We start from the raw sequence: 27,191 nt of genomic DNA on the forward strand, positions 1-27,191 counted from the left end.
TTTAATAGCAGGGAGTAAGGTGGTTGCATTGTCAATGCAGTGCGTGTTTCCACTGGTAAGAAGTGTCCAGGTGTGCGGCTAAAAGGGGCCATTACACATCTTTAAATAAATAATACAAACACTAACTTTAAAAAGATATTGTCTAACTGCAAGACACAATATCCCACGGTTTCTACTGAGAAGCTCTGAAGCATCATCATACCTCTTCAGTCCTCTTTTCCCTTTTTAGCAACCAATTCCTTATTGCAGACATTTACTCATTCAGAAATGGTAGCACACACAGTAGAAGATTACTGAGGTGTGGAGGGTGGAAAAGCAGGCTTATAAGGAGTTAACTGTGGTTCCCTCCCTCCCTCCTCCTTCTTCTTCAGACTTAGGAACTCCTCCATATGCTGTGTTCCATTTATTATTTCTGCATTGCATCAGGAGGGAAATATTCACACTGAGCCACAGGGATTAAAGACTGAAGCTCCAGAGAAGTCAGATCACATCCGTCATATCCAGCTGTTTCCAATTCCAACCCTTCACACCTGCTTTTATTTATTATTCCTCACTTAGACAAGACAGGGCTCATTTTTCAATCTTTAAACCTTTTCTTAAGAGGAAGAAGAAGAAAAAACAAAGAAAAAGAAATCAATCTATTCCTTTCTCTTTTGTCTCTCTGAGAAAGCCCACCACGAAGAGATTAAAACAAACTACTGACATGGCGGGGCTCTGACCTAATGGGAAGCCACACAAATATTGAGGCTGGACAGCTCCCTAAAGCATGTCTCCAGCATGGCGGGGACTTCACGATAGAGTAGAAACTGTATCAATTACAAGGATTTACTGTTAATGTAGATTCTTGTTGCAAGTTTTCTTATGCAGATTTACACTGGTTTGTCACGTTTTCACTTCAGATGTACAAATAACTACAAGGGGTTTGGGAAGAGATCTCACTTTAGTTTAGATATTTCCTGCCTCCTACAGGGATCTCCACTTTTACTTATCCAAGGCGATCATTCCATGGCGCATGCTTGTATCTTGTTCCAGCCACTCCCCTCTCTCAGTCTGGAGCTCTGCCTCTCCTCAGGACGCGGACAGCCTCGCTCACCAAATAACTGTGCTGATTTTTCAGACAGTGACTGATAAACCTTCCTAGTTGAAATCCACCTTGTGTCACTGTCTAGCATTTTATCAGGGTGCCCCCTTTTTATGGTGTTTTCAGAATGTGCAGTCATTTTCATCAATAGCTCTTCACTTACTAGTAAGCAGCACTTCAAACATATACCAGGTACACAAATGCACCTTGGGCTGGTTGCGCAAACACCCTCACACTCCCATTTGCATTTGCTCTTGTGGCATACACCTAACATACCAGCCCATTACTTCATGGCGCAAGCTTCTATCTTGCTGGCAATCCATTCAGTCACTGTGTGGGAAAGATTCTGATTGCACTCCCTCCCCCAGTCTGGTGTTCTGGATCTATTCACTAGCTGGACTGCCTAGCTCAACAAATAACTGTGCTAATTTATCAAACAATTATTGATGACTGAAAACTTAGAGTGGGGTTTCCAATAGGACCTAGGGGAATTAGAAACCCAACTCACACTGAAAGTCAACTGGAGTTGTGGGGAGGGTCTACCTCCTTTAATTGCTTTCGAAAAATCTCATCCCCAATAAATTTTGTTCTCCTTGGTAAGCTGTATGGCATATGAGTAGAGCTTGTTTTCCAGGGTTTATTAATTTCATTTTTCAGGGTTTATTTTTAGCAATTTTTGAGTTCTGTGTAGATGTCCAAAAATTGGGGGGTTTTCAGGACTCTGATATTGTAATGAGAAGATTTTTGGGGTACTGTAGGGCCAAAATCCATTTGCTGTGGATGTAAAATCTTAACTGCAGTTTCTGCTAAGAACTTTTCACATAGGCCCGGAGTTCACAGCTTGGCCTGGGCCATGGGGGCTGGCTAACAAAGAACAATACATGGCTAAGAGAAAGCTGGGGTAAACAGATAACCGTGTGTGTTTCAAGTCAGTGAGCGGAGTCAGCATAATTCTGAATGTAATTGGGTGTCCTTATTGCGAGTTATAGACAAATGAAGTGCTGCGAAAGGTCTCACGGTTACTCCCTAATGCAGAGAGGAGATAGTGGTACAATACCCCTCAGATCCCAAACACCCTCCCTTCACAGATATATGCCAATCCTAGCCCACAGAAATGCACGGATAAACTTACAAACAATTGTTATTGTTAAGTACTAATTACTGCTGTTTTGCTTTAAATGTCCAGGAATGTACCTGTTGTCCAGGAATGTACCCAGTTGGGAGAGTTGCTACCTCATTCTCCTGGACCCCAAAATTAGGATTTAACCTCTACACTTTAAATAGACATAGTTTGGGGGTTACCTGTGCGTCAGCAATATGTTAAACCATGGGCGGAGCCATTATGTAATCTTTCAGACCATTGGCTTATTGTTCTTCTCTTGTCTTGCTGCTAGAACCTATCCAGGGACTTGGGAAACCCATCCCCGTCACTTCTCTCCGCCCAATGAGCACCCTATATAATCTATTGTAATTAATTGTTCTGCAGCGTCTCTGAGCCTAATAAGCAAAGTGACACTCCGCCAGCGCTGTGCGGAATAAACCGACGTGCTTGATTCTACACGGTGTCCATTTTGTTTCTTCAGGTACTTCCCAAAATTCTTGTATAAATAGTATATACTTTAATTTTTATAATATATACATATATAAAAAGACTAAATGTTAGTTTAAGCTTTGTGTACTTGTTATTGAGCCCCTGAGTTCAGCATTTGGTGCATGTCCCGTAGACGTTTTAACGCAGTACTGTTTCAAACAGCACTATATTAAAGCACACTAGGGAACCTTTACTGCACACCAGTAGGGTCTACCTGGACCAATTAATATGCAGCACATTAGTGAGCTTTAGAAATCACACCCCCGTAGTTCATATTATGCTCCATGTAGACAAGTCCTGAGGTACAAGCCAGGGAGCAGGGACATCATCTATATAAACAAAATGCAGTGGGAAAAATGTGAAACCAACATGAACCGAGTAACCATTTCTGGTGTTTTCCCATTATTTGTTGTATTTATTTACTTGTATCGGTCTGTTTTATCCATGTTTATCAGTGAAAACATAAAATCAGAAGCCCTATGTCTGTTCTATAATTGCAGGGGCTGTGGTGGTCCAGGACTTACAAGTACACACAGTTCAGAAACTTCCATTATATAGTTCTCCAGACAAAACAAAAACACACTTAGTTTAATGTGCTTTTCCCCCCTGCTACTGTGAGATTTTCATTGCCACTCCACTCCCGCCAGTCACAGAAGCAGGAGCTCCAGCTCTTGGAACCTATGGGTCTGCCAGAGGCAAGGCAATCTCCTTTGCCTCCTGGTCCCATGCTGTGCTGATAGTGCTCTCCCTACAGGATGCCATTCCTGGAACTCCCCTTAAAAACTGTATTAATTCTTGAGCAGATTCAGACTGCTTTGGAGGCTGCCCAGCATTGTCCCCAACCTTTCACGGTACCACCTCATTGCCCCCTGGTGATGTATGAACATGGGCCCTACAGCAGGACACACTCATTCTCCTTTTTGAGTGGGTAAGAGTGGAGGTAAGAGGCATGGTGTGGATATTAGACTCTATGTGATCTAACCAGTTTGAGCTGTTTCCTCATGCTTCCATCTGATTGCTTTCCGCAGCTATGCAAGTGCATGTTCAGTATAGACCATGATTCATGTAAAAAGACTGGTAGATAAAAATTGCACAATATCCACGTCAGTCTTTTTTAATGGGCTGGCTCCTTCCTCTCTGTGAAAGAAGACTTTTTAAGAACGAAAATGATAACAGGCTAAATAGAAGATGTCGCCTGGCTGTTTTTAAATCCTACCATAAATTGTTCATTCTCGAATTTCATCAACTGACATTTCCCTGAAAAAACAGCTATAATTAATTATAGTTGGTCTTACTCCTTATCTGCAAATAATTTCACATGTGAAGTTAGGCTTATTGACGGCAAAGAACATTTTCTCTAGTCACTGCAGCCACAGATCTGGACTCAGTTCACCACTGGACTTAGTCTGCAATGCTCATTAATCCATTAACAATCAGTTACTAATTCAGCTTAAGTGTGAAAATTTCTGCTTTAGAGGAGAATAAAAAACAGTGTAGCAATCTAATGCACCTTGACCCTCTATTTATATCTTTTTTAGTCTCAGTTTTGTCTACCATATATCCACTGGAAAAAAACCCCAGACATGTGCAGAAATCTCAAACTTTGTGTGTTTTTTCAGAAGAACAAGAACATAACAGATTGACAGCTGTAAAGAACAATCAGTGTTGTTTCGTGAGTCAATAGATACCACCCAATGGAAGGATCAGACACATTCCATGCAGTTTTTTTAAATTGTTGAGTGGGATAGAATGGACTAATTTACAATGCACTTAGGCTAAAGATCCATCCCTTTTTCAGTTTAAGAGTGTTACCTCATGACTACAGTAGGACACTGTAGCCTCATCCACTCTGGTGGTGGTTGTATAGGCTACGTGTAGCTAAACACTGCAGTGAAAAGCAGGCTGCGTCCACACAGGTGTGTGTACCGACCTGTGGCAGCGAAAGGCTCTGGCAGGACGGAGGCAGCTCCCACAGCTGGAGCCTTTCCCCACTGTCTCTCCTCTGCCAGAGCCTTTCCTTGCTGCTGAAGACTTTCCCTCTGGTCGGGAAAGACTCTGGCAACAGGAAGGCAGCATGACTCTGCACTGCTATTTTTAGCCCCTGCTTGGGCATGTAGAGAGCTGCGTATGGCACACCGCCAGAAGGTTTAGGTGTGTCTTTGCTCACCTATGCAGTGCCTCACTGTCTACATTGCTATTTATGCCCATGCCAGGGGTGTGTGTAGTGTACAGCTACTGTATGCATCTGATTCAAGAGGTGATTTTTCCACTAAGGTTAATGGGAATAATGGATGAACCCTGAGAAGAAAATACACCACACTGAGTTCACAGCTGAAGCTGTGCCCATGTAGTCTGGATGTGTGCAATAAGAAACCCCTATATCAGCTGTACTACTGATATACTATGGTGGCTACCCAGTCTCTGTAAAAGAGTGACATACATTGACTAAATATACTGTGAAGCAATTGCCCATGATACAATGTTAAAAAATAGATTGTATGGTTTGCAGTAGCATCAAGTGTCTATTCAAGTGTAAAAAAAATTAATTGACTCCATCTGTATTGGGCTAATGACTGATTAAATGACTAATCACGGAAGTCTTAATTAAAACCATTTTTCTGTACAGAAGAGGATGGGGGGAGGTAGGTGCTCATTAATGTGTTACAATGTGTGTCAGATTCCGTTTGTGTCATTTACTAACAGCCGTCAAATGAGTAATTATGCACAAGGTCATTTTGTGTAAACTTTTTGCATACATCATCAGACTGATTGGATTAGGTCTTGGTGCTCGACTGGGTTCTGCATGTGGATGCATTTTTCCATCACAAAACAGGTAATTAAGATTGCTGAGAATAAGCAATAAAAGAGGTTGACATTTCTTCCCCCTCCCTTGCCCCACCTGCCAAGCCAGCCAAAAGATTCTTGCAGGACTTTCATGTATTGTTGGATAAAGCCCCTGGCCATGTTTACTAAATCAGGCCCCTTCTCAGCAGCTGACACAATTTAAGATTATTCAGGAAATGACAGTGATCTCTGTCCCATTATGAAATTCTATAATATGCAAGGAATTTCTCTCATGAATCAAATAACCAGGCTACTTAAAAAAAAAAAAAAAAGAAGAAGAAAAAGAAAAAAAAGAGTCCTTTTAAGTAAAGGAAGATGGCAGTCTAAAATTAAGAGATGATTTTAGATTTTATTGGCTAGTCACTTGACTGCCCCGATGCTTAGTGACCTTTGCTATGGAAAAATAACAAACTCCCTCTGCCTGGACAGCTGAGCCCAATCTATTTAAAACAATATATTAAAATAAGTAATAGATTAAAAAAGGTACATCTTGAACATTAAATAAGCCAACTTTCCACTTGCATGTAACTCATGCTTATGATCTATGCTTTTTAATGAGAAGTGTTGCATATAAAATGCTACAGCTGTGCCAATGCAAAAGAGGAGCCCAATGTATAAACTGTAATATAGAAATACATTGTTTGCTCTGACGGTTGTCATCCAATTTCTAACAAACCACTGCTTCAGCCACTGGAAAAATGTTATATCACTAGTTCTAAAACATTACGGTATGCTAAAGATTATATAATAATGTCTTGTTTGTAAAATAAAGCAATAAACAAAGCTATTGTAAAATTGTGTGTGTGCGTGTGTATATATAAAGTAAGACAATTTGTTGACATTTTCGGGTACAGACATGTTACTTCTATAGCAATGCAAGTGCCCAATTCTGCAAACATTATTCCCATGAGTAGTCTTACTGAAATCAAGTGAGGGCTACTCAGGCAACTAGAGTTGCAGGATGAGACTTTATTCAGTTCCTCTAGAATCAAACCAACCTGCTAATGTGGATTAAGACTTCTTCGTAAATTACCACTTAAAAAAAATCTGGTCTTCTGGCCTATAATGGTGATGGAGAGAAATCTGCAGTGACATTCACTATAAGCACATCCTTCTGTGAAACTGGAGCATGTTGTTTTAGAGTATACCCAATTGATTCAAGACTATTACTCAGAATATGGATGAAGAAATTACAGGGACAAAAAAGATGAAAAGAATCTTAGTCATGACTATGTAATTTCTGATTATACTTTTGGCTTGATTAAATGCTCTCCTGTCTAAACTCTTCAAAGTCATGTAGGTTAGATGAAATGTATATATAAAGCATTACAGTTTTAGAGTCATTTAGCTATATTACCAGCTCCAATCAAATCTCAAAAACAGATTTCAATTAGTTTTAATTAATCAAATTGTAAGCTTTAGTCAAATTTGATCCAGCATACCAAATAACTGAAGAAAAATAAAATCAGTGACCACATATCCCTGACGATGCTGAACACAGTTGTTATCTTAGAAAGAAAAGTTCATTTTAATAATAAATCAAGGGCTGGAATTTATTATTGGATATATTGAGGGATGAATTCAGCCCTGGTGTAAGCAGGTATAACTCAAGGGATTAATTTGGCCCTCAATGCCTAAAACAGTAACCAAACCCAAAGATAAACTATTTCCTAATCTGGCTGATAAATATGAAATTCCTTTTCATTAGAAGAAAAACACTTGCATTTTTAAAAATATAAAATTCCTGTGAACTCCAAAAATAAGTAACCTATTAGTCAGAGAAGATCTTTCAAAACCTGAAGTGAAATTTTATTTAAAAAAAATGGAACAATTCATCACAATCTGCACTTCCCTTCTAATGCAAATGAAAAACTATTGCACAACTACTTAAATTACAGGGTGGTGTGTCATTCTTAATCTTCATAGAAATGTAGGAGTTCCTGTTTCAATCACTTCTATTGTTTGAAATATACCAGATGATAATGGAGTGGCTGCCACTGTGGGCAGAGATTGATTCTTATGTGAACCTAATAAATGAGTTAATGTATAACTTGCTGTAGGTTATGAAGAATTACTAGACAGTGGAGAAGATCAATGTATGAGACAGCTGTAAGTACATTAGGTGACCTAATTGTCTGAAACTCCAGCATAGTCTCTTCTCATACATGCATTGACTATATAGGTTACTCATTAGCTTTGACGGTTTAAAAAGAATTAAACCAAGTTAAAAGCACTAAGGGCCAAATTTATCCCTGGTGTAACACAACTGAGCACTACATTATGGTCAGGTTAGGAACTGTAGCATCCAATTTCTGATATTTTGCAGTAATTACAACTTCATCAACTAACTTCTTCAGTTCTTGAACCAAAGTGATGGAACATGGTTAAACATCTATTGTAAGTTTGTGTATAGAGGAATTAGCTCCAAAGGACAAGAATTAAGAGCAAAAAGAAAAATCTATACCAATATGTTGCTATATTGAGCAAATACTTAGCGATGAAGAGAACCTCTTAGCTGTCAAGTGACTGAACACTGGGAGCAGAACCATGCTAGTCACAGTGACAATAATTAAGAAGCACGGTTCTGATTGTACTCTGCTTGTGAACCTATTGTCAACACGGTGATAGCTTGCATGGTTCCAGAGTCCAGTGTGGACAAATGCAGTAGCAAAAAGTATGCCTTACTAAACCAGTTCTAAGAAAGCTATTTTTTTTAACATGGTTGGGATCCGGAGAGAGACTTTCCCTCCCACTATGGCTCCTCTCAGAGGCACAGCACAAAACAGTATTAAGTGCAGATGCAAATAGTGTTACAACCATATTTCAAAACAACATCAGACATGAGTACACCACATAGTGTGGACATAGCAAAGAATTTCAGAATATATCACAAACCAATTAAGCATGTTTGCCAACAAGATGTCATAAAAATCTTTTAATTGCACTTCTCACTTAATATGGCATAGATTTGATATTCCCAGCTGTATTATTTGGGGCCAAATAATGCTCTCAGTTACATCCATGCACTGCCACTGAACTCAAAGGAAAACAAACAATCTGCTTTCAAGCTTAGTTAAACTAAGATAAATGCAATGGTGACATTTAAATTTATTAAAAAAATACCATGATAGTGTCTTTTTCACTGAAATTTTTACAAACACAGGGAACAACAGAATGGACTCTATTAGATGTATTTCCTGCAACACCTGGGTCTACACATATTTATGTGAAAAAAATGTTTTACAGGTCTCTGCCTGTAAGTACATCTCAAGTTGAAATACAGCATAAAGCGTATATTGATTTATACTCCTCAACAAGTGTAAGAGGACACTGCTTGGATTTTATAAGCACAGACATGGTCACAGTTAAACACATTTCTCAAGCTTTCTCTCCAAGCTTGTACTCCACGTCAGATCCACAAATTCTCATAGTGACCTATATAATGATTACCCTTATTTTCATATTAAATGGCACATCCTAATTAACAAAACCGCAAGATGTGCATTAGTAGCTTTTTAAGGATCACTGCCAGTATGCTAATTACAGTCTCAGAAAATAAATTCCAAAAATTCAGTTCCAGACATGGCAGGAACTATTTTCTATATTTTATGTTCCATTTCTGGAATAAACGTTAGGTTTACATTCAGAGAACACATGGGCTGATTTTATTTAATTTATCAGCTCTTTTGGGCAGGATCCTTCTTTTTGTTCTGCCTTTGTACAGTACCCAGCATAATGGGGGCCTGTCCATCAGTGGGGCTCCTACATGCCACCTCAATAGAAATAAATAGGAGTAGTAATAATAATGTTCAGAGATGCTGAGCACCCACCACTCCCATTGACTTCAATTGCAATTGTAAATGCTCAGCGCTTTTGAAAATCAGGTTCATAATGTAAAAAAAATAAGAGAACTGGACAAAGCATATTTAAAACTGTTACCTGGTATTCTAATTTCCTCCTTTTGATCTTTAAATATTGATTTGTTATTTACATTTGTTCTTACACCCACTTATTTATTGTCTCCTCATTCATCTCTCTCAATGTTTCTTTGGTGCCTTATGTTTCTGATGCATTTTCTTAAGGGGGGATATTTCTAAGCTAAATTTGATTACTAGCAAGATACATGTGTAGATTTCCTTCTTCTAGGTAAGCAGGTGACAGGTCTTCCAATGTCTTTTATCTTCCAACATTGCCTAATTCTTCCATGCAGTTTTTGTCTCAGGTTGATATATTCTTTCACTCGTTCAGCTACATTCCCATTTACTCTGATTTCTTTTTTCTATCTGTTGAGCATTATCTCCATCATGTACATATTCAGGCCCAGACTTTAGCTCCTCTATCAACCCTTGAAGTTCATTTATATCATCAGGAACCAGGACAAAGGCTTATGCAAAATAGAAGTGTTGTGGCAGCACTCTGTTTCTGATGATGCTTTTTTCTTTCCAAACTTATCTCGGGAAGACATTCTGTAGATACATCATAAAGCGCTTGGGAGAGCTTTGGTCTCCAAATCTTTCGGCTTGTGTAGGTATACAGTGTAATATACATACAAAAGCACACAACATTGAACATACAACAGTCTGAACCCTAATGTCTACCATCAGCCATTTTCTGAGGTAGGTTTGTTATTAATGCTTTGGGCACAAGGTTGTCTTTCAGTTCAGCCTCTACAAAGATTTGGAAGCTTTTAAAAGTAGTCATTTTTTGTACTCTGTAGGTGAACTTACAGGGTCTTCTTTTCTACCAGCTTTAGTAGGAAAGGGAAACACTCAATGAATCTTCTCCCAGTACTTTCTCTTCCTCCTGGAATACTAATTTGATTAACCATGGAATGCAATGATGAAGACAATGAGATAAGACACTACTAAGTCTGGAACCTATCAGTCCAGATATGCAAATCAGACAGGTATAAAGGAAAATTTCCCACCTGAAAACTGGATTTCTGTGCGTCAGACATTTTTATTTTGAAAGCAGAGGTGGATGATTATAGGTTACTTTGTGCCCTAAAGTTTTGAAAATCTTTAAGCTCATCAATATACTGTACTCATGCAATGATATATTTTGTACTAGGAACACAGGAATGACCATAGTGGATCAGACCAGGTGTTCATCTAGTCTAGTGTCCTATCTCTGACAATGGCCAATACCAGATACTTCAGAGAAAGGTGAAAATCAGAGGTCCCCAAACTGAGGGGCATGCCCCTTTACGGGGGCATGGAGGAACATTCGGGGGAGGGGAGCGCTGCTGGGGCCTAGGCCAGCCTGCATGGGGGGTGGGGAGGGAGTGCCACCCGGCTCCGCTCCTGGCTGCCAGCCCCATGCCCGGGGTCCTGGCTGTTGGCCTTGGCCCCCAGCCTCAGCTCTGCCCCTGCCCCCAGGTGTGGCCCCAACCTCAGCCCCCTTCCCCTGTCTGCATCCCCCACTTCCAGAGCTGCGGCCCTGCTCCCGGCCCCAGGGGCAGGGTGGGAAATGGACAGAGGTAAGGGGGGGCACAAGGTAAAAGGTTTGGGGACCACTGGTGAAAATGAAGAGTGGACAGTTATAGAAAATAACCTGCCATAAGGGAATTTTCTTCTCAATAAGTGCCAGTGAATGAGTTGGCATAATTCCTGAATACTCATTTTACATTTTTTTAAAATCCTATCTAATGTAACTGAATGTTCTCAACATCCATATAAGTGTTTAAGCCTTTTCTGAATCCTGATGAGGAATTGGCCTTCGTAATATCCAGAGGCAATGGAGTTCCACAGGTTAATTATAAATTATGTACAACAAAAAAAATCCTTTTATCATTTTCAAATTTGTTGCCTTTAAATTTTATTGAATATTGCTTTGGTATTATGAGAAAGAGTAAACAGGAGCCCTTCTCTAAACCAAACAATCCCCCTTCTTTTCAATATCTCTTCATATGGAAGTCTCTCCATGCCTCTAATAGCTTTTTTTGCCCATGCTGCATTGCCTTGGCACTCCAAGAGATTGTCCTCTTCAACCAGTTTGAAAGGTCATGATGAAGTGTCTTGTTCAATATCTAGAGGCCACTGCAAATCACAAGAGGCTAATCCTGCAACTGTTACTGACACTGAAGTAATTAAGAGTTACTAGCACGAGCAGACAAAGCAAGACGGGGTTCCATGATAGTTATTTTATGCTTTGCTATTCTTTAGTAATAGAAAGAGGTAGGAGGATTCTGCGCAATGGCAGATTTCCCTAACTTCAAGATTTTAAAGAACTACATGTATATTAACTGTAACTCCTTAAAGAGAGAGTAAACAACTGGCAACGAACAGGAAGATTACAGCTAATGTCACCTCCATCACAACCAAAATAGTGAAAAAGGGTACACACGGTATCTTAATCTTGCAGATGACAACTCTACCATCTGCTCCAGAAGATGTCTCCTTAATCAGTTTGTTGGTAAGAAGAGATGCAAATTAGACATCCCATTCTTCTATTTGTTTTGTACAGAGAGCATAATTTCTGCATGAACGTCCAACTGTGTTCTCTTCCTCTTTATGTCACAGCAACCTCATTTATCAGTCATTCTTCTCCATATGAAAAGATCAATAATGAGGAGTCTGTCATTGCCCAGCTCCTCTGAGTCAGGAGTTTTCATTTCCCCCTAATATTTGCTGCTTCTGCTGCAGTTTAATTTGCTGTTGTCTCATACCACAGCATTTATGCAGTCACATCCGTGGATAGAATATGGAAAAGGCTTAGTGTTTGCCTTCAGGGTTGTAAATGGATTAGATGGCACTGAGAAACCAGATTCTTGATCTGCTACATTTTCAAAGGAACTCAAAGGAAAGTTTGATTCACTGTACTGAAATTATTGTGTAATTATTCCTGGGTAAGAAGTCATGGCATTTAAATATTGTTTTTCCAGTGGGTCAACTGGGTAAGAACATCTGTAGGGTGAGGCTGTTGAAGGAAAAATGAAGTCCAGAGCATATTACATTTTTTCTTTTAAATGAAAATCTTAAAAAGGCAATAAATTATCCATAAAATTGCTTTTGCTTGCACGTGACAAATGTAACATTCTGGTACTCCTTTCATAAAAGCTATTTCTAGGGGCATAATATTATGCAAAAGCCAGAAATAGTAATTAAATTTCTCTCTTATTTCACATCTAAGCAACAAGGATCAAACCCATGGCTTTGTATTCTGAAAATGACATTGTTATTTAATGGAAGCAATTTATACTAGTGTCTCTAGATTTCAACAAACATGTGAAGCAATTTACACACACTGAGCGAAACGTTGATATGACAGCAGAATTCAATTGTATTGGAATGGATCACCTTGATCTAAGGAGAAGTGTCCTTTGTTCTTTGTTAAGAGCCAGAATTTTAGTTATATAAATTCTATCATCATATTTTCAACTTTTAACATAATCACTACATTGCCTATTGATAATGCATAGTACACAGAACGTTTAAACTCTCACCAACAAGAGCATAAGAGCTTTCCCTCTTTAACGTACAAGTAAAGGTTACAGTTACATCTGAAAAACATAGGCTGTGATCTCCTCTTTAAATCTAAACAAAGACACACAAAAGATTAATGTAGCTATAAACTCTCCAAAGCTCTTCATAGCTTGTTTATAGCTTCCAGAGATAGAACAGGAAAGAAAAATACAATTATCATAAACAGAAGGCTGCCAGCTATGAGTGACACAAACAGAAATAGGATCTTACTATGACTGCCTGAACAGATACATATTAAGACTGACACTTCCATCCTTTTGTCTTTACTGATTTTTCTGACATTCCTGGGCCTACAGCCCTAAAATTCAAAACAGTTCCAAGCTGGTCAGAGGGGAAGACAACCAGTGGGGCAGAATAAAGGCTGGGGTATTCAGAGAAGAGATGTTGTAAGGGATATTGATTTCTCCTATTGGTTTGTTTGTGTGATGGCTGCTTCGCAGAAAATCTGGCATGGGGAGGGGGTGTTTCTTGATTAGAGAGAATCTAAGCTCTGATGAGACAAAAAAAAATGCCTTTTGGAGCTAAATATTGGGTCTTCTATAACAAGTGTCCATCCCAAGAGGTTGTTGGGTTGGACCAGCAAAAATAAGACACAGTACCCTGAAAGCAGGGGAGGCGAGAGCGCATTGGTGAGGCTAGGGGGACCAGGATGGTTGACTGGTTCTTATGCCTACCAGCCAGGTATATTTCAACTCTACTTAGGCTTTTCAAGGGCCCATTGGATCTTTAGCTGTCCTGTCCTCCCTCCACTTAGTTGTAGCACAGGAGCTGAGTTTTTCAGGATGCTATGGGTCTGAACAATCACTTGTTTTGAGATCAGAAAGGAATTTTTCCTGTTAGGCCAAACTGACCTAGATTTAATGGTTTTTTTCAGCTTTCCTGCAGCCTCATGGAGGCCCAGTTGGGTTGAAAGGCATAGGACTTGAAAATTTAATATTAGGAAAGGTAAGACTGTTAAACTCGTCACTACTTGTAGCCAGTGGCTAGTGTGGATAAAGGCTAAAAGGGCCACCTCCTAGAGCTGAGACATGGGATTTCAGTGGTGGACCTTGTACCTGTAGGAGAAGGGGAAACCTGAAGTCTTCGTGGACTGAGGTAAACCCTTGGTAGCCATAGGGGTGGGGTTTCAGAAGTCAGCTGAGGCCTAGAGGTAGGCTGAGAAGGATTTTCACCAATTTGTACATGGTGGGATCCTGTAACCCCATCACACTGGACCCTATTAAATGCTGGGTATGCAAGAGTAGGGGTTGGAAAACAGTGTCCCGCCCCAGCATTAATTTAATAAAGTAGCAGCCTGATGCTTAAAATCTGTCCCTTGTGTCTGTGGTTCATTTGCTGTTGTGTCCTGATTCTCTGAACTGTCTACAGAGTCAGCACAACAGGAGGCTGAAATAGTAGGCAGCCTGAATGTTGTCACAGATGTTTCTATGACATACATTGGAAAAACTTTTTCAACAGTTACTTTTGGATATAGTAAAACTTTGCAGTGTTGAAACCTATCACAGGGTAACCACAGGACTGGGAGTCAATGAGATTGCTTGGTTTCCTCACCTTTTCCTTTAATACACTATGATGTAGCTTTGTTGATATTTCCTTATGGCATCACAGTTATTTTTGTTATGACAGAAAGCAGCTACCATCAGGGTTATGTGTACTGTGGGATTCCCCAGCCAGTGAATCTACCACTGGCTTATCCCTTGCTGCAGGAAATTTGCTCCAGAATCTAGATTTTCATATAAAATAAAATCTTTACAGCCCTCATGGTTATGAAGATCACATTTGTTTCACAGTGTCAAATGTAACTAATGCACTGATGTCTGCCTGAGCCAATAGCTCTGACAGAAGTGCCACATTTCCTATCAAGCTGACAAACTAAACATCAAGATTGTTAATTATTTCATTGCTGACCAAAGCAGGAGAATAACAATCATCCTAGGACGATCTGCATGAGCAGAGTCTCAATTTGAAGTTTCGTTTTGAATGACGGGAGGATAGAGCTTGAAAGAATACCTCTCCTTTTCTTTCCCCAATTCATCTCACGAACCATGAGAAAATAAGATCACTGCATGATCACTGTTGTCCAAACCAGCCATGCAAAACTTTACTTGCCACATAGTCCAAGACAACTCTTTTTTTAACACAGATTTTTTTTCATTCTAAATCATTTCCCCCCTCCCCCTTTCTAATCATCATCACCTTGATAAAAAGTGGACAACATAGATTTTATGTTTGGACTGGTAAATATGAGAGCAATTTTAGAAGTATGGTCTAATCCTTCTTTACTTATGACATTTCAAAGAGAAAAACTTAAAATGTTGCTTCTAGAAACAGATTTGAAGTTAAAACAAACATATACACACACTTACTGTGCAAGTTGCCCTGGTATGTGTGTGGTTCTGTTAATTGTCATATCCAAATCAAATATGTACAAATGTATACGTCTGAAGTAAATTATAAAAACATTAGAAATATATTGATGTAAAGTGTGAAAGGCAATATTATATGATAATTATGGCAGTGGTTGACAAAGAGAAAACAGGGCCATTTCACATCATAGAAGCACCTGTTGCTTGCTGCATGAAGGTAAGCACTGCTTTAAGTGGAAAGCATCCCCCAACTGAGCAGCAGAAATACTGATTCACACATACCTGCTGTCTACAATTTTCTCCTGTGAGACTGTCATCTTCTCAGCTTTCTCAGCAGATATCTTTCCACTTGGCTTTTTGCCTCTTTTCTAGAGCGGAAAAAGGAAAATGTATTTCTGCACTGCTCAAGGGGACTGCCAAAAAGTGGAGTTGTAATTTATGATGTGCTAATGTTTTCCTTTGAGTTCATAACTGAAAATAACTACTAATGCAAAATCATCATCACTTGGATTTTGTGGCTTTTGATTTGCATATATGCTCCAGATTCTGCTATACCTTCATTTCACATATTTATTCCTGTAAGCAAAATTTGGCCCCCACACCTACAAAATCAACATCCCTTACATTTCCCTTAGCCAAATCACAGTAAGGGATATGACAGTTTATACAGCTCGGTATTTTTAAGAATTTAAGACAATTTGGATCATCTAGTCTTACCTCTCTTACGTGTTCCTGCATATTGTAGGATGCTGCCTACTTTATTCCCACTAAGGCTTTGTCTCATTGGTACATGACTGTTTGCAGCAATGGAGTCTCATCCACCTCCTTTGGTGTAGTCCTGGCCACTACAGTACTAACTATTAAGAACCTTCTCCAGAACTTTTCTTTCTTTAGCTTAAAGCCATTGGTCCTTATCCTACCATCTTTGTTAAAGGTATCTTATAAACCACAGCAGGCCAAATGCTACCTCTGTGTGCAACCCTACAGATGTCATTTCACTTTTTAAAATTAATGTCTTCCTTTCAGTTTCTCCATTGAAGTCATTATGGCTGATCACAGAATTTTGCTCTTGGTGTTTGACGGGGCTGATATTTTAAAAACATCAGTAGACTAGGAGAAATTATTTTTGGAAGTCTTAAGAAAATGAATCATTGTTTTAAATATTTTTCCACATTCACACTGTACTGTGTTACAGAGCCTATTTGTACTGCTGTAGGAAAGTTTGAATTTGACAAGGCTGAAAGGTTGATTAGTTTCATTTGTCTTTTTTTTTTTCTGACACATTGTTTTGGGTCGCATCCTGAACTGATATATTACAAAGCCAGGGAAGTTATGATCAGGAGCATTACCTGAGTCAGATATTTTTTCTGTTTTTTAATTCTAGTGATTTTCACAGGAGAGATGTTATCTTATATTTTTTATTGTCAGAAGCATTGTAAGTGAGCAACTGAACATTACAATTATTTAAGGCCAGTTTACAGTCAATTAGATTTCAGGAACTGTCAGCATTATATCTTACTATGGCTCAAATCTAATCTAACCAGTCAAAAGTAATGATTTAGGTAGTTATCTATTCATATAGAATACCGCTTGCACTGAAAAAATGATACATTTGCACTGTAGTTTTACTCTAGTTTTTTACATGGAAGAGTGGTCTTCCTGGCTCATGTCTGGTTATTTATTATTATTTCTATCATGAAAGTGCCTAGAGGTGCTGGCTGAGATCAATGTCCCATTGTAAAAGGCAGCTCTTGCCCTGAAGAGCTCACAACCTAAATGGGCAAGATAGACAAAGGGAGGGAGAAAAAGAGATTTGCCACTGTTGCTGGCAGAGCTGGAACTGAATCCAGATTTCCTGAGACTCAGTTACGCATCTTATTCACAAGACTATCCTCCTCAAACATAGTCCACAATCTTACACCATTAGTATCCTATCAATACTATGGATTCTTCATTTTGGCTCTACAGCTGCTGCTGAGCCAAGAACACACATGAAAATCTACAGAGATGAGTGTCTTTGCCCAAGCTTTGAACATATAAAGCTGTACGTTTTGTTAATATTGTAGTAATCTGTATGAACTTCACACCAACTATGAGTCCATGTGTAATTTTTTTCCCCAAAATCTTGTAAAAGAATAAGTAAGTATTAGCTACTGTCGGATTTTGCAGGAAGTTATATGGACTTTTCAGGGGACTTGCAAATCATATTTAGAAAATGAGAACAAACAGATGGTCACCATCATGGTCTCACATTATCTTTTGTTCAACATGTAGGTGAATGTGTTTGCCTTCTCCGTAAATATGACCATTTGGAAGACGTCACTGGAGATAGTGTGCAAAACCAGTCTCTCCCTCCATTTTTAGGTACATTATCACTAATTACTTGTTTGTTTATATCAGAAAAAATATTATGGCGCACCAGATTTCTGCAGATCTCAAAAGAATTCACGGTTGCCCTCTTTTGCTGCTGTTGATTAACATGGGCATCTGGAGGGACAAAGTTGCCAGGAAGTGAAACCCTAACTAACAATTAACATTAGTTATTCTTGTCTTGCCAAATTTGACTTGCTCATGGCTGGCATTTTTCTTTATGTGAGAGCAAAGCAATTATTTTTTTCTCCCATCGACATCATCACAATGGAAGAGAAGATTTGGTGCTTGGGCTTGTATAATTCTCCAATGATTTTGCAAGGATGAATTAATAGTATTGATTTATAGAGGGAACTGAGACAGCTGATAAAGTGTCCAGTTTGCTTGGGGCAAATTAAAAATATTTTATAATGAAGTCTTCTTACTTTGTTTAGTTCATCCAAAAGCATGAATGGTTGATAATTAGCCGGAGGAGGTGCAAGCATGATGTTTCTGAAAACAACACAGCCACGTTCCACTCTCTGACTGGCTGGAGGACGGAGACGTTCACCTTCAAATCCTGAAAAGTGACAAAGGAAACACATTTAAGAAACCAGCAACAAAATGCTGTGAGCATAATTAACTAACATAACAGCTGCTAATGCTTCCCTCTGTGCCTGATTCTGCCACTCTTACTCACGTTGAGTAATACTTTACTCCATAAGTAACATCATCACTTCTCAAGAAGTGAAGATACTACTCAAAATAAATAAGGCAGATAGAATTGGGTCTTGTTATATTTTTTGCAAAGTAATATATTGTAGATATTGTAGGAATTAAATGTACTGTACAATATTCAACTGTTTGCCTTTCATGTAAGTGCCAAGACAAGAATCAAACCTTGCTTTAGTGATATCTGTATATTTAATACCCTACTAAAGTCTTGTAATTCACTCAGCAGATGTGTTTTTATATTTGAGGGGGAGGGGGAATCTTCTTTGTGACCATCTGTATCTTATAGAGATCAGGAGAGAAGATGTTTTACATTGCTAATTTATGGCACTGCCTACATCACTTGGAACTGGCTGAAGTAAATATGGCAAGACCAGGCTATTGGAAAATGCTTTGTTTGCTTAGCCTAGTAGTTATGCTCAGAAGCAGCAAGTGTTTTCTGCATAATAGAAACAAATCAAACATTTGCAAAAAGCTAATATGGATTTATATGTATTCTCCCTTTATGAAGAGAGTGACAGCAACAGCAAATAAATAAATTATTCAGGGATATTAAAACACTTTCCAGACCTTAAATAAGCTGCACAACACCCCTGAAGAACAGATAAATATTATTAGGCCCACTTACAGTGATGTAAACTGAGGTACAGAGGGTTATGTGACGAGAGTAAGGCACACAACTACTCAGTGGTACAGCTGAATGTAGAAATCATGGGGCCAGATTCTCCATTCTACATGAGCTCTGCTCAGGTACACTGAAGAGGAGGCTGTCAGAGAGCTGGTTGTGTCCCCCTAATTTAAACCACATTGCCCTCACATATCTTAGAGGAGCAAGGGAACAGCTGTAACTAACACCACGCACATAAGGACCCTCAGGCCTTACACCAGTGGAGGATTGGGAGTAGTAGAGATCTGTTCTGCCATGCCCTGCCCCGCTTCTATAATGTCATTTTCTTCCCATTACACCGATGACTGAGGGAGGACAGTTGAAGGATGGTGAAGCCACTTCCACCAGCAGAGAGTTTCTGACACAGGAGGCTGTCTCTGTTGGCCATCTTGACTGACGCGTTGTAAAGTGGAAACTATAGCTAAGGGGTGCACCCTCCTCAATATACACAGTATGCAAAGAATTCAATCTCTACTTAATTGTAGCTCTTCTGGCAAAGTATTGCTGTGAGGAATTTGGTGGTGCTGTAGATTTGTCTCTACTAGGAATGCTATAGGAAAAAACATTGCCTGCTTGGCAGAAAAGAAACACAGAGATAGAAACGGGATGCTAGGGAAAGACGAGTGGCAGTATGCAAAGCATGCACGCTACAGTATATTTACCCAAGAAGATTACAGTAGTTACACAGTAAAGATTCAATTCTGCAAGGCACTGAGTGCCCTCAACTCCAAGTGATTTCAATAGTACCTCCAGGAGTTGCTGAGCACCTTGCAGCTTGGAGCCCTCCATGAAAACCAGATGTGCACCAGACAATTATTTCCCTTAGTTCTTTAACTTCCTTTGTTAATGGCTGACATGACAGGTGGTTAACTGCTTCATGTTTTCAAGCAACGATGCCTGTCGTGTTTTCCTGGTTTAGCCTCTCTTAAATTGTGTGTAAAATAGTGATCAAGTTAATCTGTATGGCTGCTTTTCTAGAATGGCAACCTCCACAGTAACTGACTAGGAAAGCAATAACATAGTCAGTCAGGGCATCAACATGTAGAAAAATAAGAAAAAGAGTCTAGAAATTAAATGCCTCATTTTTTAGTTAAAATAAAGTCAACAAAACATACATGGTGCATTCATTAGATTAGCATGGCCATGTTTATCATTCATAAACTGACCCGAGACATGGAAAAATAGGAATTCAATTATCTCTGATCATATTTTATCCAATGTAGCATTGCAAAACATTTCCATGGATAACATAACTATGTCAAATATTAATTTTAATGTGTGCAAATATTTAACAAATTTAAATAAAAAAATCAAAGATGTTTGGTGAAAGCTTCTCCTTTTTTACCTTTATTCAACAGATTAGGGCTGATTCTAATCTTGCACTAGTGCAATTCAGCAGTATAATTGTACTAAAGTCAATGGAGTTAAACAGATGTAAGACTTATGTGAGAGGAGAATCAGACACATTGGCCTAAATGTTCAAAGTTGAGTGACTAAAGTTAAGTTCTTAAATTTATATTTGGGCTCCTAAATAAAAGTAGTCTAATTTCCAGAGGATTTGAGCACCCACAAGCTCCAATTCATTGCAGTGAAATTTCAAATTGGAAAATCAGGACACTTATTTCGGTGCCTAAATATGGATTTAAAAGTCTAATTCTAGGCAGCCAGATGTGAAAATTATGATCATTGTCTTCTAAACCATAAGAACATGGAGTATACAGCAGTTCCCCTCCTCTTAAAACAAAAAAGAACCAAACTGTAGTCATTTATAGATTCACAGATATTAAGGTCAGAAAGGACCATTATGATCATCTAGTCTGACCTCCTGCACAAGGCAGGCCACAAAATCTCACCCACCCACTCCTGCGAAAAACCTCTCACCTATGTCTGAGCTACTGAAGTCCTCAAATCGTGGTTTAAAGACTTCAAGGAGCAGAGAATCCTCCAGCAAGTGACCCGTGCCCCATGCTACAGAGGAAGGCGAAAAACCTCCAGGGCCTCTTCCAATCTGCCCTGGAGGAAAATTCCTTCCCGACCCCAAATATGGCGATCAGCTAAACCCTGAGCATATGGGCAAGATTCACCAGCCAGATACCCAGGAAAGAATTCTCTGTAGTAACTCAGATCCCACCCCATCTAGGATCCCATCACAGGCCATTGGGCCTATTGACCATGAATAGTTAAAGATCAATTAGTTGACAAAATCATGTTATCCCATCATACCATCTCCTCCATAAACTTATCAAGTCTAATCTAAAGCCAGATAGGTCTTTTGCCCCCACTGCTTCCCTTGGAAGACTATTCCAAAACTTCATTTATACTTCCATGCATACAAGAAGAGCAAGAAATGAGAAATGAGAACAGGGCAGGAGTGTTCCACGTCTGTTCTGGCTACACCCCACTTCCCCCGAAACCAGCAGACAGATTGCTCTCAGGGTGGAACTCTGGAGGGAGATTCCAACTTGATGTCTAGGAGTTGGGAGGTGCCCTCATATGGAACTTCTCATCCTGGAAGGAATAATTTGCATAGAGTGGGGTGTTCTGTGCTTAGGGTGGAGCGGAATTAGGTTGCCTTTGTCTTATTTCCTGAACAAAGCTGAAAAAGTATCAGAATTTGACTCAAGTTTTCTGGGAGAGGGAAAAAAAGCAATATTTTGTAGTTACAATTCTCTATCCTAGGAAGAAAATATTAAAACCAGGTGCCTCTAATTCCAAGTGATGCAGTTATCTCTGTGGTGCCTTAATTTTATCATTAAATGACATTATAAAAAGTTAAGGCTTTACTTCTGCAAGGACATTCTTTAACTAACATCTTTCTCTCCATTAGCTTTTGCTGTAGTAGCAGTATTTATGTTCTGGGCAATGAATGGGAACCATATTGCGTGCAGCATAATTTCAATTTCTTAATGCACTAATAGTTTCAATAAGGACTCTGTATCCACTAAATTTGACTGCCCCTTTTATTGACAACTGTTGTGCAATACGTTTTTCAATAAAGTATCTAACACTGAAAAAGCACCCTTAATACTAATTTTAATGGAAGAACTGGTATAATATTTACTAGGGATGGGGAAACAATCTTAGAAAAAATAACTGCTCTGGACCAAACTCACACCTTTTAGAGTGAAGGATCATGTGGAGAGAAGAGGTGCCAGTGACCTTCCAGGGAAGGAAGTGGAGAAGGCCCAAATGTGAATAAACCTCCAAACTACTGCATGAGTGTTTGAATCAAGCCTCATGAGGTTTGCCAATAACTAATATTTATCCTTCATTATGTATTTCATGTTTGTATCTGTAAACCACGCATTAAGGGCTGAGGAGACACAGCAATGTGGTTTGGGCAAGAACTAAGAGCCAGCAACTCCTGAATTCTAATCCTGGCTGAGACAAGGACTCACTGAGTGACCTTTGGCAAGTTGTTTCAACCTCTGTGCCTCAGTTCCCTCATCTCTAAATCAGGCTAATAGTACTGATTTACCTCACCAGGGATCTGAGGATTATTTAATTAATGTTAGCACAGAGAGAAAGTGCTTTAAAAGGACTAAGTACCATAGCTGTTAGAGCTAAAAAAAAGTCTATTAAGTAATCTAACCCTTCTTCCACTTGGTATTAAGTATACAAAACTGAAATAATTAACTTCAACTGCCTGCTCATCTATAACCAAGTCCTCCCACCTTCCCTCCCCTTCCTCCTCAGGCCCCTCTTGCCTTCTTATATCGCTCTCAAGTTGTGGCATTCCCCTATTTGACTTTTTTCAGAGTCCCCTTGACATCTGCAGAATCCCTAACATTTAGACAACTTATGTATTAAAATGGAGTCCATGCCCTAAAACTATTTGAGAAACTGTGATTGAATCAATATTGGAAAAACTAATTGAACAAAGAAAGGTGCTTAAAGCTTATGATTTCAAATTGCCTGGCAGGATTCCACATGTTGGTCACCTCAGAAACATTGTGTCCTTGTTTATTTATTGGCATCTTCATTCATATCTCTGTAATGCCAGATTGCTGACAACACTACACAAAACAAGTATCAACAACAGAGACACTGTCATGAAGGATGCATTAGAAATACCGCAGACAGACAGACAGAGACAATCTTCCTATTAAGATTTATATACCCTGGTTTCACATCCTTAAGCAAAGCAAAGTAGAGCTAAAGCATCCAAACTGTCAAGTTACTCCTTAAATCCTCCCTTCTTGTCTATTTTAATTATGACAATTATGACTTGATCAGCAAGATAAAGGTCATTCTGTCACCTCAGGGGGGTGAGAGCCAGCAGGATAACTAGGCTCATAATGACCACAGAAGATAGGGCAGCTTGACCTCTCTGGGAGTGAAATGTCAATTAATTATCTTTTTACAACCAACTCTATTATAGCATACTAATCACCTGTGTAGGACATTAAGCTAGACGGTGTGGGAGAGGGTGGGGGAGGAATCATCAGCAATAAGCAACCCTCACTTAGGGTGACAAGGCAGTTATCGTAAAACTGCAGATGTGACACCTAATAATGGGGTGTAAATAGTGATTAGCTGTTTATAGCAAAATCTAAATGCTGTAATAATTTCTTCATTTAAGTGAACTTTTTTTAAAAAAAATAAAATGTTATCGGTCCTAGGGGTAATAGAAATGTCTCATTTAAAGGTGACCAGACACACTGCATTAGTCTTTAATGCTAGATTCAATTAACCAAGAAGCTTCATTCATTAAAAAAAAGGATTGATCGGGGGTGGGGGGAAAGGGAGAGAAAAGTTGAACACAAGACAAATTAAGTAACAAGTATATGGAGGGATTTAGAAAAAAAAGATATTATAAGGCTTTATTTCTTTAACTCTAGTTACAGTGGGGATCACCTCAATGTCACCTTCCCATGGGCAGGACATACATTAATGTGGATCATTCCCCTAAACATACGTACACTGTGATTTACAATATAAGACCATCTGAAAAGCGGTATATACAATCGTAAAAGCTACATTTATGATCCCAAAAAGAAAAGGAGGACTTTTGGCACTTTAGAGACTAACCAATTTATCTGAGCATAAGCTTTTGTGAGCTACAGCTCACTTCATCGGATGCATTCAGTGGAAAATACAGTGAGGAGACTTATATACACATAGAACATGAAAAAATGGGTGTTATCATACACACTGTAAGGAGAGTGATCACTTAACATGAGCTATTACCAGCAGCTATTACCAGCGGGGGGGGGGAGAGGAGGAAGAAAACCTTTTGTAGTGATAATCAAGGTGGGCCATTTCCAGCAGTTAACAAGAACGTCTGAGGAACAGTGCGGGGGGGGGGGGGGGGGGGATAAACATGGGGAAATATTTCAGAGTAACAGCCGTGTTAGTCTGTATTCGCAAAAAGAAAAGGAGTACTTGTAGCACCTTAGAGACTAACCAATGCTGTAGCTCACGAAAGCTCATGCTCAAATAAATTGGTTAGTCTCTAAGGTGCCACAAGTACTCCTTTAGTTTTAAACCTGTCATTTATGATCCCCTTATGAGCTACTGATACCCAAGTTATGCCTGCAAAGTATGTGTATGCATGTACAAATAGGTAAATACACACAAGTACTGTGACAAAAGTGCATATTTGTACATGTAAATGTGGTTTGTGTGTACACAAACTCTGTAGGCACAACACAGGCCCTATAACCAAAAAGAAACAAAATAAGCCACAACAAATTCAATGCCGCCTCTCTTTACATTATACATACAATCAAATGGCAAAATGATAGTAAAATTCTTTTCACAAGAATTTCTGCTAAATGAATCTCAGAGTCTTGCTTCATTTACTTCAACACAGATGTTAGAAAAAGAAAGAAAACATTCAGAAATTTTCTAATCCACCTTCCTACCTAGTGCAGGATTGTTCCTAACAATAGGGTTTTAGCCTAATGTATACAGGAGGTAAACACAATATTTATTTTTATGCCAGGTGTCAACATTTTCCATCATTACAAAGCAAACAACATGGTTTGAAATTTTCAAAAGTACCTAAGTTTCTTAAGAGCACAAGTACTACTGAAAGTCACTGGCACCCTGTGCTCCTAAATCGTATCAGTACTTTTGCAGATCCCACCCTTGGAGTACAGATGAATTTCTGGAACCAGACGTTGGGATATACTGATGCACCAAAGACACTAATATCAGGTCCAATCCTGTATGGCACTGAATTCCTGCTGGAAGTTGCTGAGTGCCCTCAACCCCAACAGATTTCAGAGTGCTGAGCACCATGCAGGAGGCGGTCAGTACTTTGCAAGAATCAGGGTCACAAGGGAGAGCTTTGGCTCAAAGGAGTTAAAACAGGAAACTCAAATAAATCTGTAGCATTGCAAAAGACAGAAGGCAATCTTGATCTTTTTTCTATTCTTTAGCACTGAGAGTACACTGTTTCTAAAGAGAGGCTTGTCATTGCACAGGGCTCTTTAAAGGTATTCTGAAAGGAAGAGCACTGTTTGTTCCACCTGCACTTTCAAGAACATCCTGCTAAAAGTTGTATTGTCTTCTATATAGATTCTTATACGACAATAATCACTGTAGTACCTGAGTGCCTTGCAGTAGTGCACTAAGCAACGTGACAAACATCTGTCACGTTTTTTTTCTTGAATATTCTATTACTTTAGAGATATTGTGCTTTTAAAGAGCTGTTTTTTAAAAATAAAACTGCACATTCTGTACTGCATCTAACCCAGAGTTACCAGCACTCTCTCTTTCCAAGATTATTCTGCACTTATGTTTTTCTACTACCATAATAAAAAGCTGCTGGTTTGCGCTTGCCTTACAGCTAGAGTTTTGATATGGCAGAGATGTAAATGGAACATGCAACAAGAAAACATTTCTGTTGGCCAACCTCTTAATTCAGGTATATAGTCAGGATCAACCTCTGAATCACAGGGACTGTTTTGATGTTCAATCCAGAAAGTACAATGCCATCAACAAATATAGGCATCAGTTTTCTGACACCCCCACACTGCTTCCAGAAACCCAGGCAAACTGGATTTAAAGGAGCTTAACAGTGCACAGCTTTTACTATGGCAAATGGAACAAACAGTTGCTATGAGATACAAAGTTTAGAAATAATTTTAGATCACGTTCCAGATTACCAAAACCTAAAGTAAACAACCGATTAACATGGTCTCCTGTGTGGAGACCCGATCGGTACAGTGGTTGAGTACCCTGAATATCTATTGCAGTGAAGCGGAGTTAAGGCTCATCAACACCTTGCAGGAGTGGCTCAGCACCTTTCAAGGCAAGGCCAAGAAACAGAGACACTGTGCAGATTGTTTGGGACAATACAAGCATTGGGGCAAAATATGTATATCCACATCACTCACACATGGACAGGATTTTCTCTAGGGTATGTTCACTGTCAGTCATGGAGGAGGGGGAAAGATATTATGTTCTATTTAATTTCTTTCCCTCATAAAATTCACCATCTTTGCCAGTGGCTTTCAAGCCAGCAACTTAGCTTGACCCCAAACTCCACAGTCTAGCACGCTCAATGAATAAGCAGAGCACTAGAAAATTGTGGGACAATAAAACTGAACTTTTGCAGTGTTTCGTATTAGGGAGGTTACTCCCTACCAATGTACGCTAAACATTTGGCACTAATCAATTTTTTAACAAAAGTGAAAGATAAATAGTGACTATATTTGCTTTGGCCCTTATATCACACTTTCGAACATTTCTCTATCCCTTGGGCCATATTTCAAAGGCCTTCTGCTAACAAATCAGTTGCTATGTATGCAATAGTATAATGGTGCCAGTAATGCCTATTGTATGCCTTTGGGTTTAAATTAAGTTGGTGTTTCCATTACACACCCCAATTTCAGGGTCAGATAACTTGATTATTCCAAATTACACTGAATGGAAAACATTCCAGTGGAAAACCCAAGGAGACAACATTGTAAGTGTTAAAGACAATGGCAAAACTGCCAGTGGAAGCCTCTGGAGACCGTATTAGAAACTGAAGGCAATGGCCAAGGAGTAATTTAGTATTTTGCACATTGATCTGTAATATATATAAAATACAAACATTCCATTTAAGCCAGTGTTAAACAACGTC

At 39.1% G+C, this 27,191-nt stretch overlaps 1 protein-coding gene across 1 annotated transcript in view; it reads right to left on the minus strand.

Moving 5' to 3' along the window:
- The window catches only part of MORN1 (MORN repeat containing 1), a 104,606-nt gene that overhangs the window by 30,623 nt on the left and 46,792 nt on the right, over window positions 1-27,191 (minus strand). The window contains 2 exon segments of the mRNA XM_074933923.1: window positions 15,649-15,734; window positions 18,162-18,295. Coding sequence (XP_074790024.1) covers window positions 15,649-15,734; window positions 18,162-18,295 — 220 coding nt within the window.

Source organism: Natator depressus, chromosome 18, assembly GCF_965152275.1.
Source record: "Natator depressus isolate rNatDep1 chromosome 18, rNatDep2.hap1, whole genome shotgun sequence".
Taxonomy (NCBI): Eukaryota; Metazoa; Chordata; order Testudines; family Cheloniidae; genus Natator; species Natator depressus.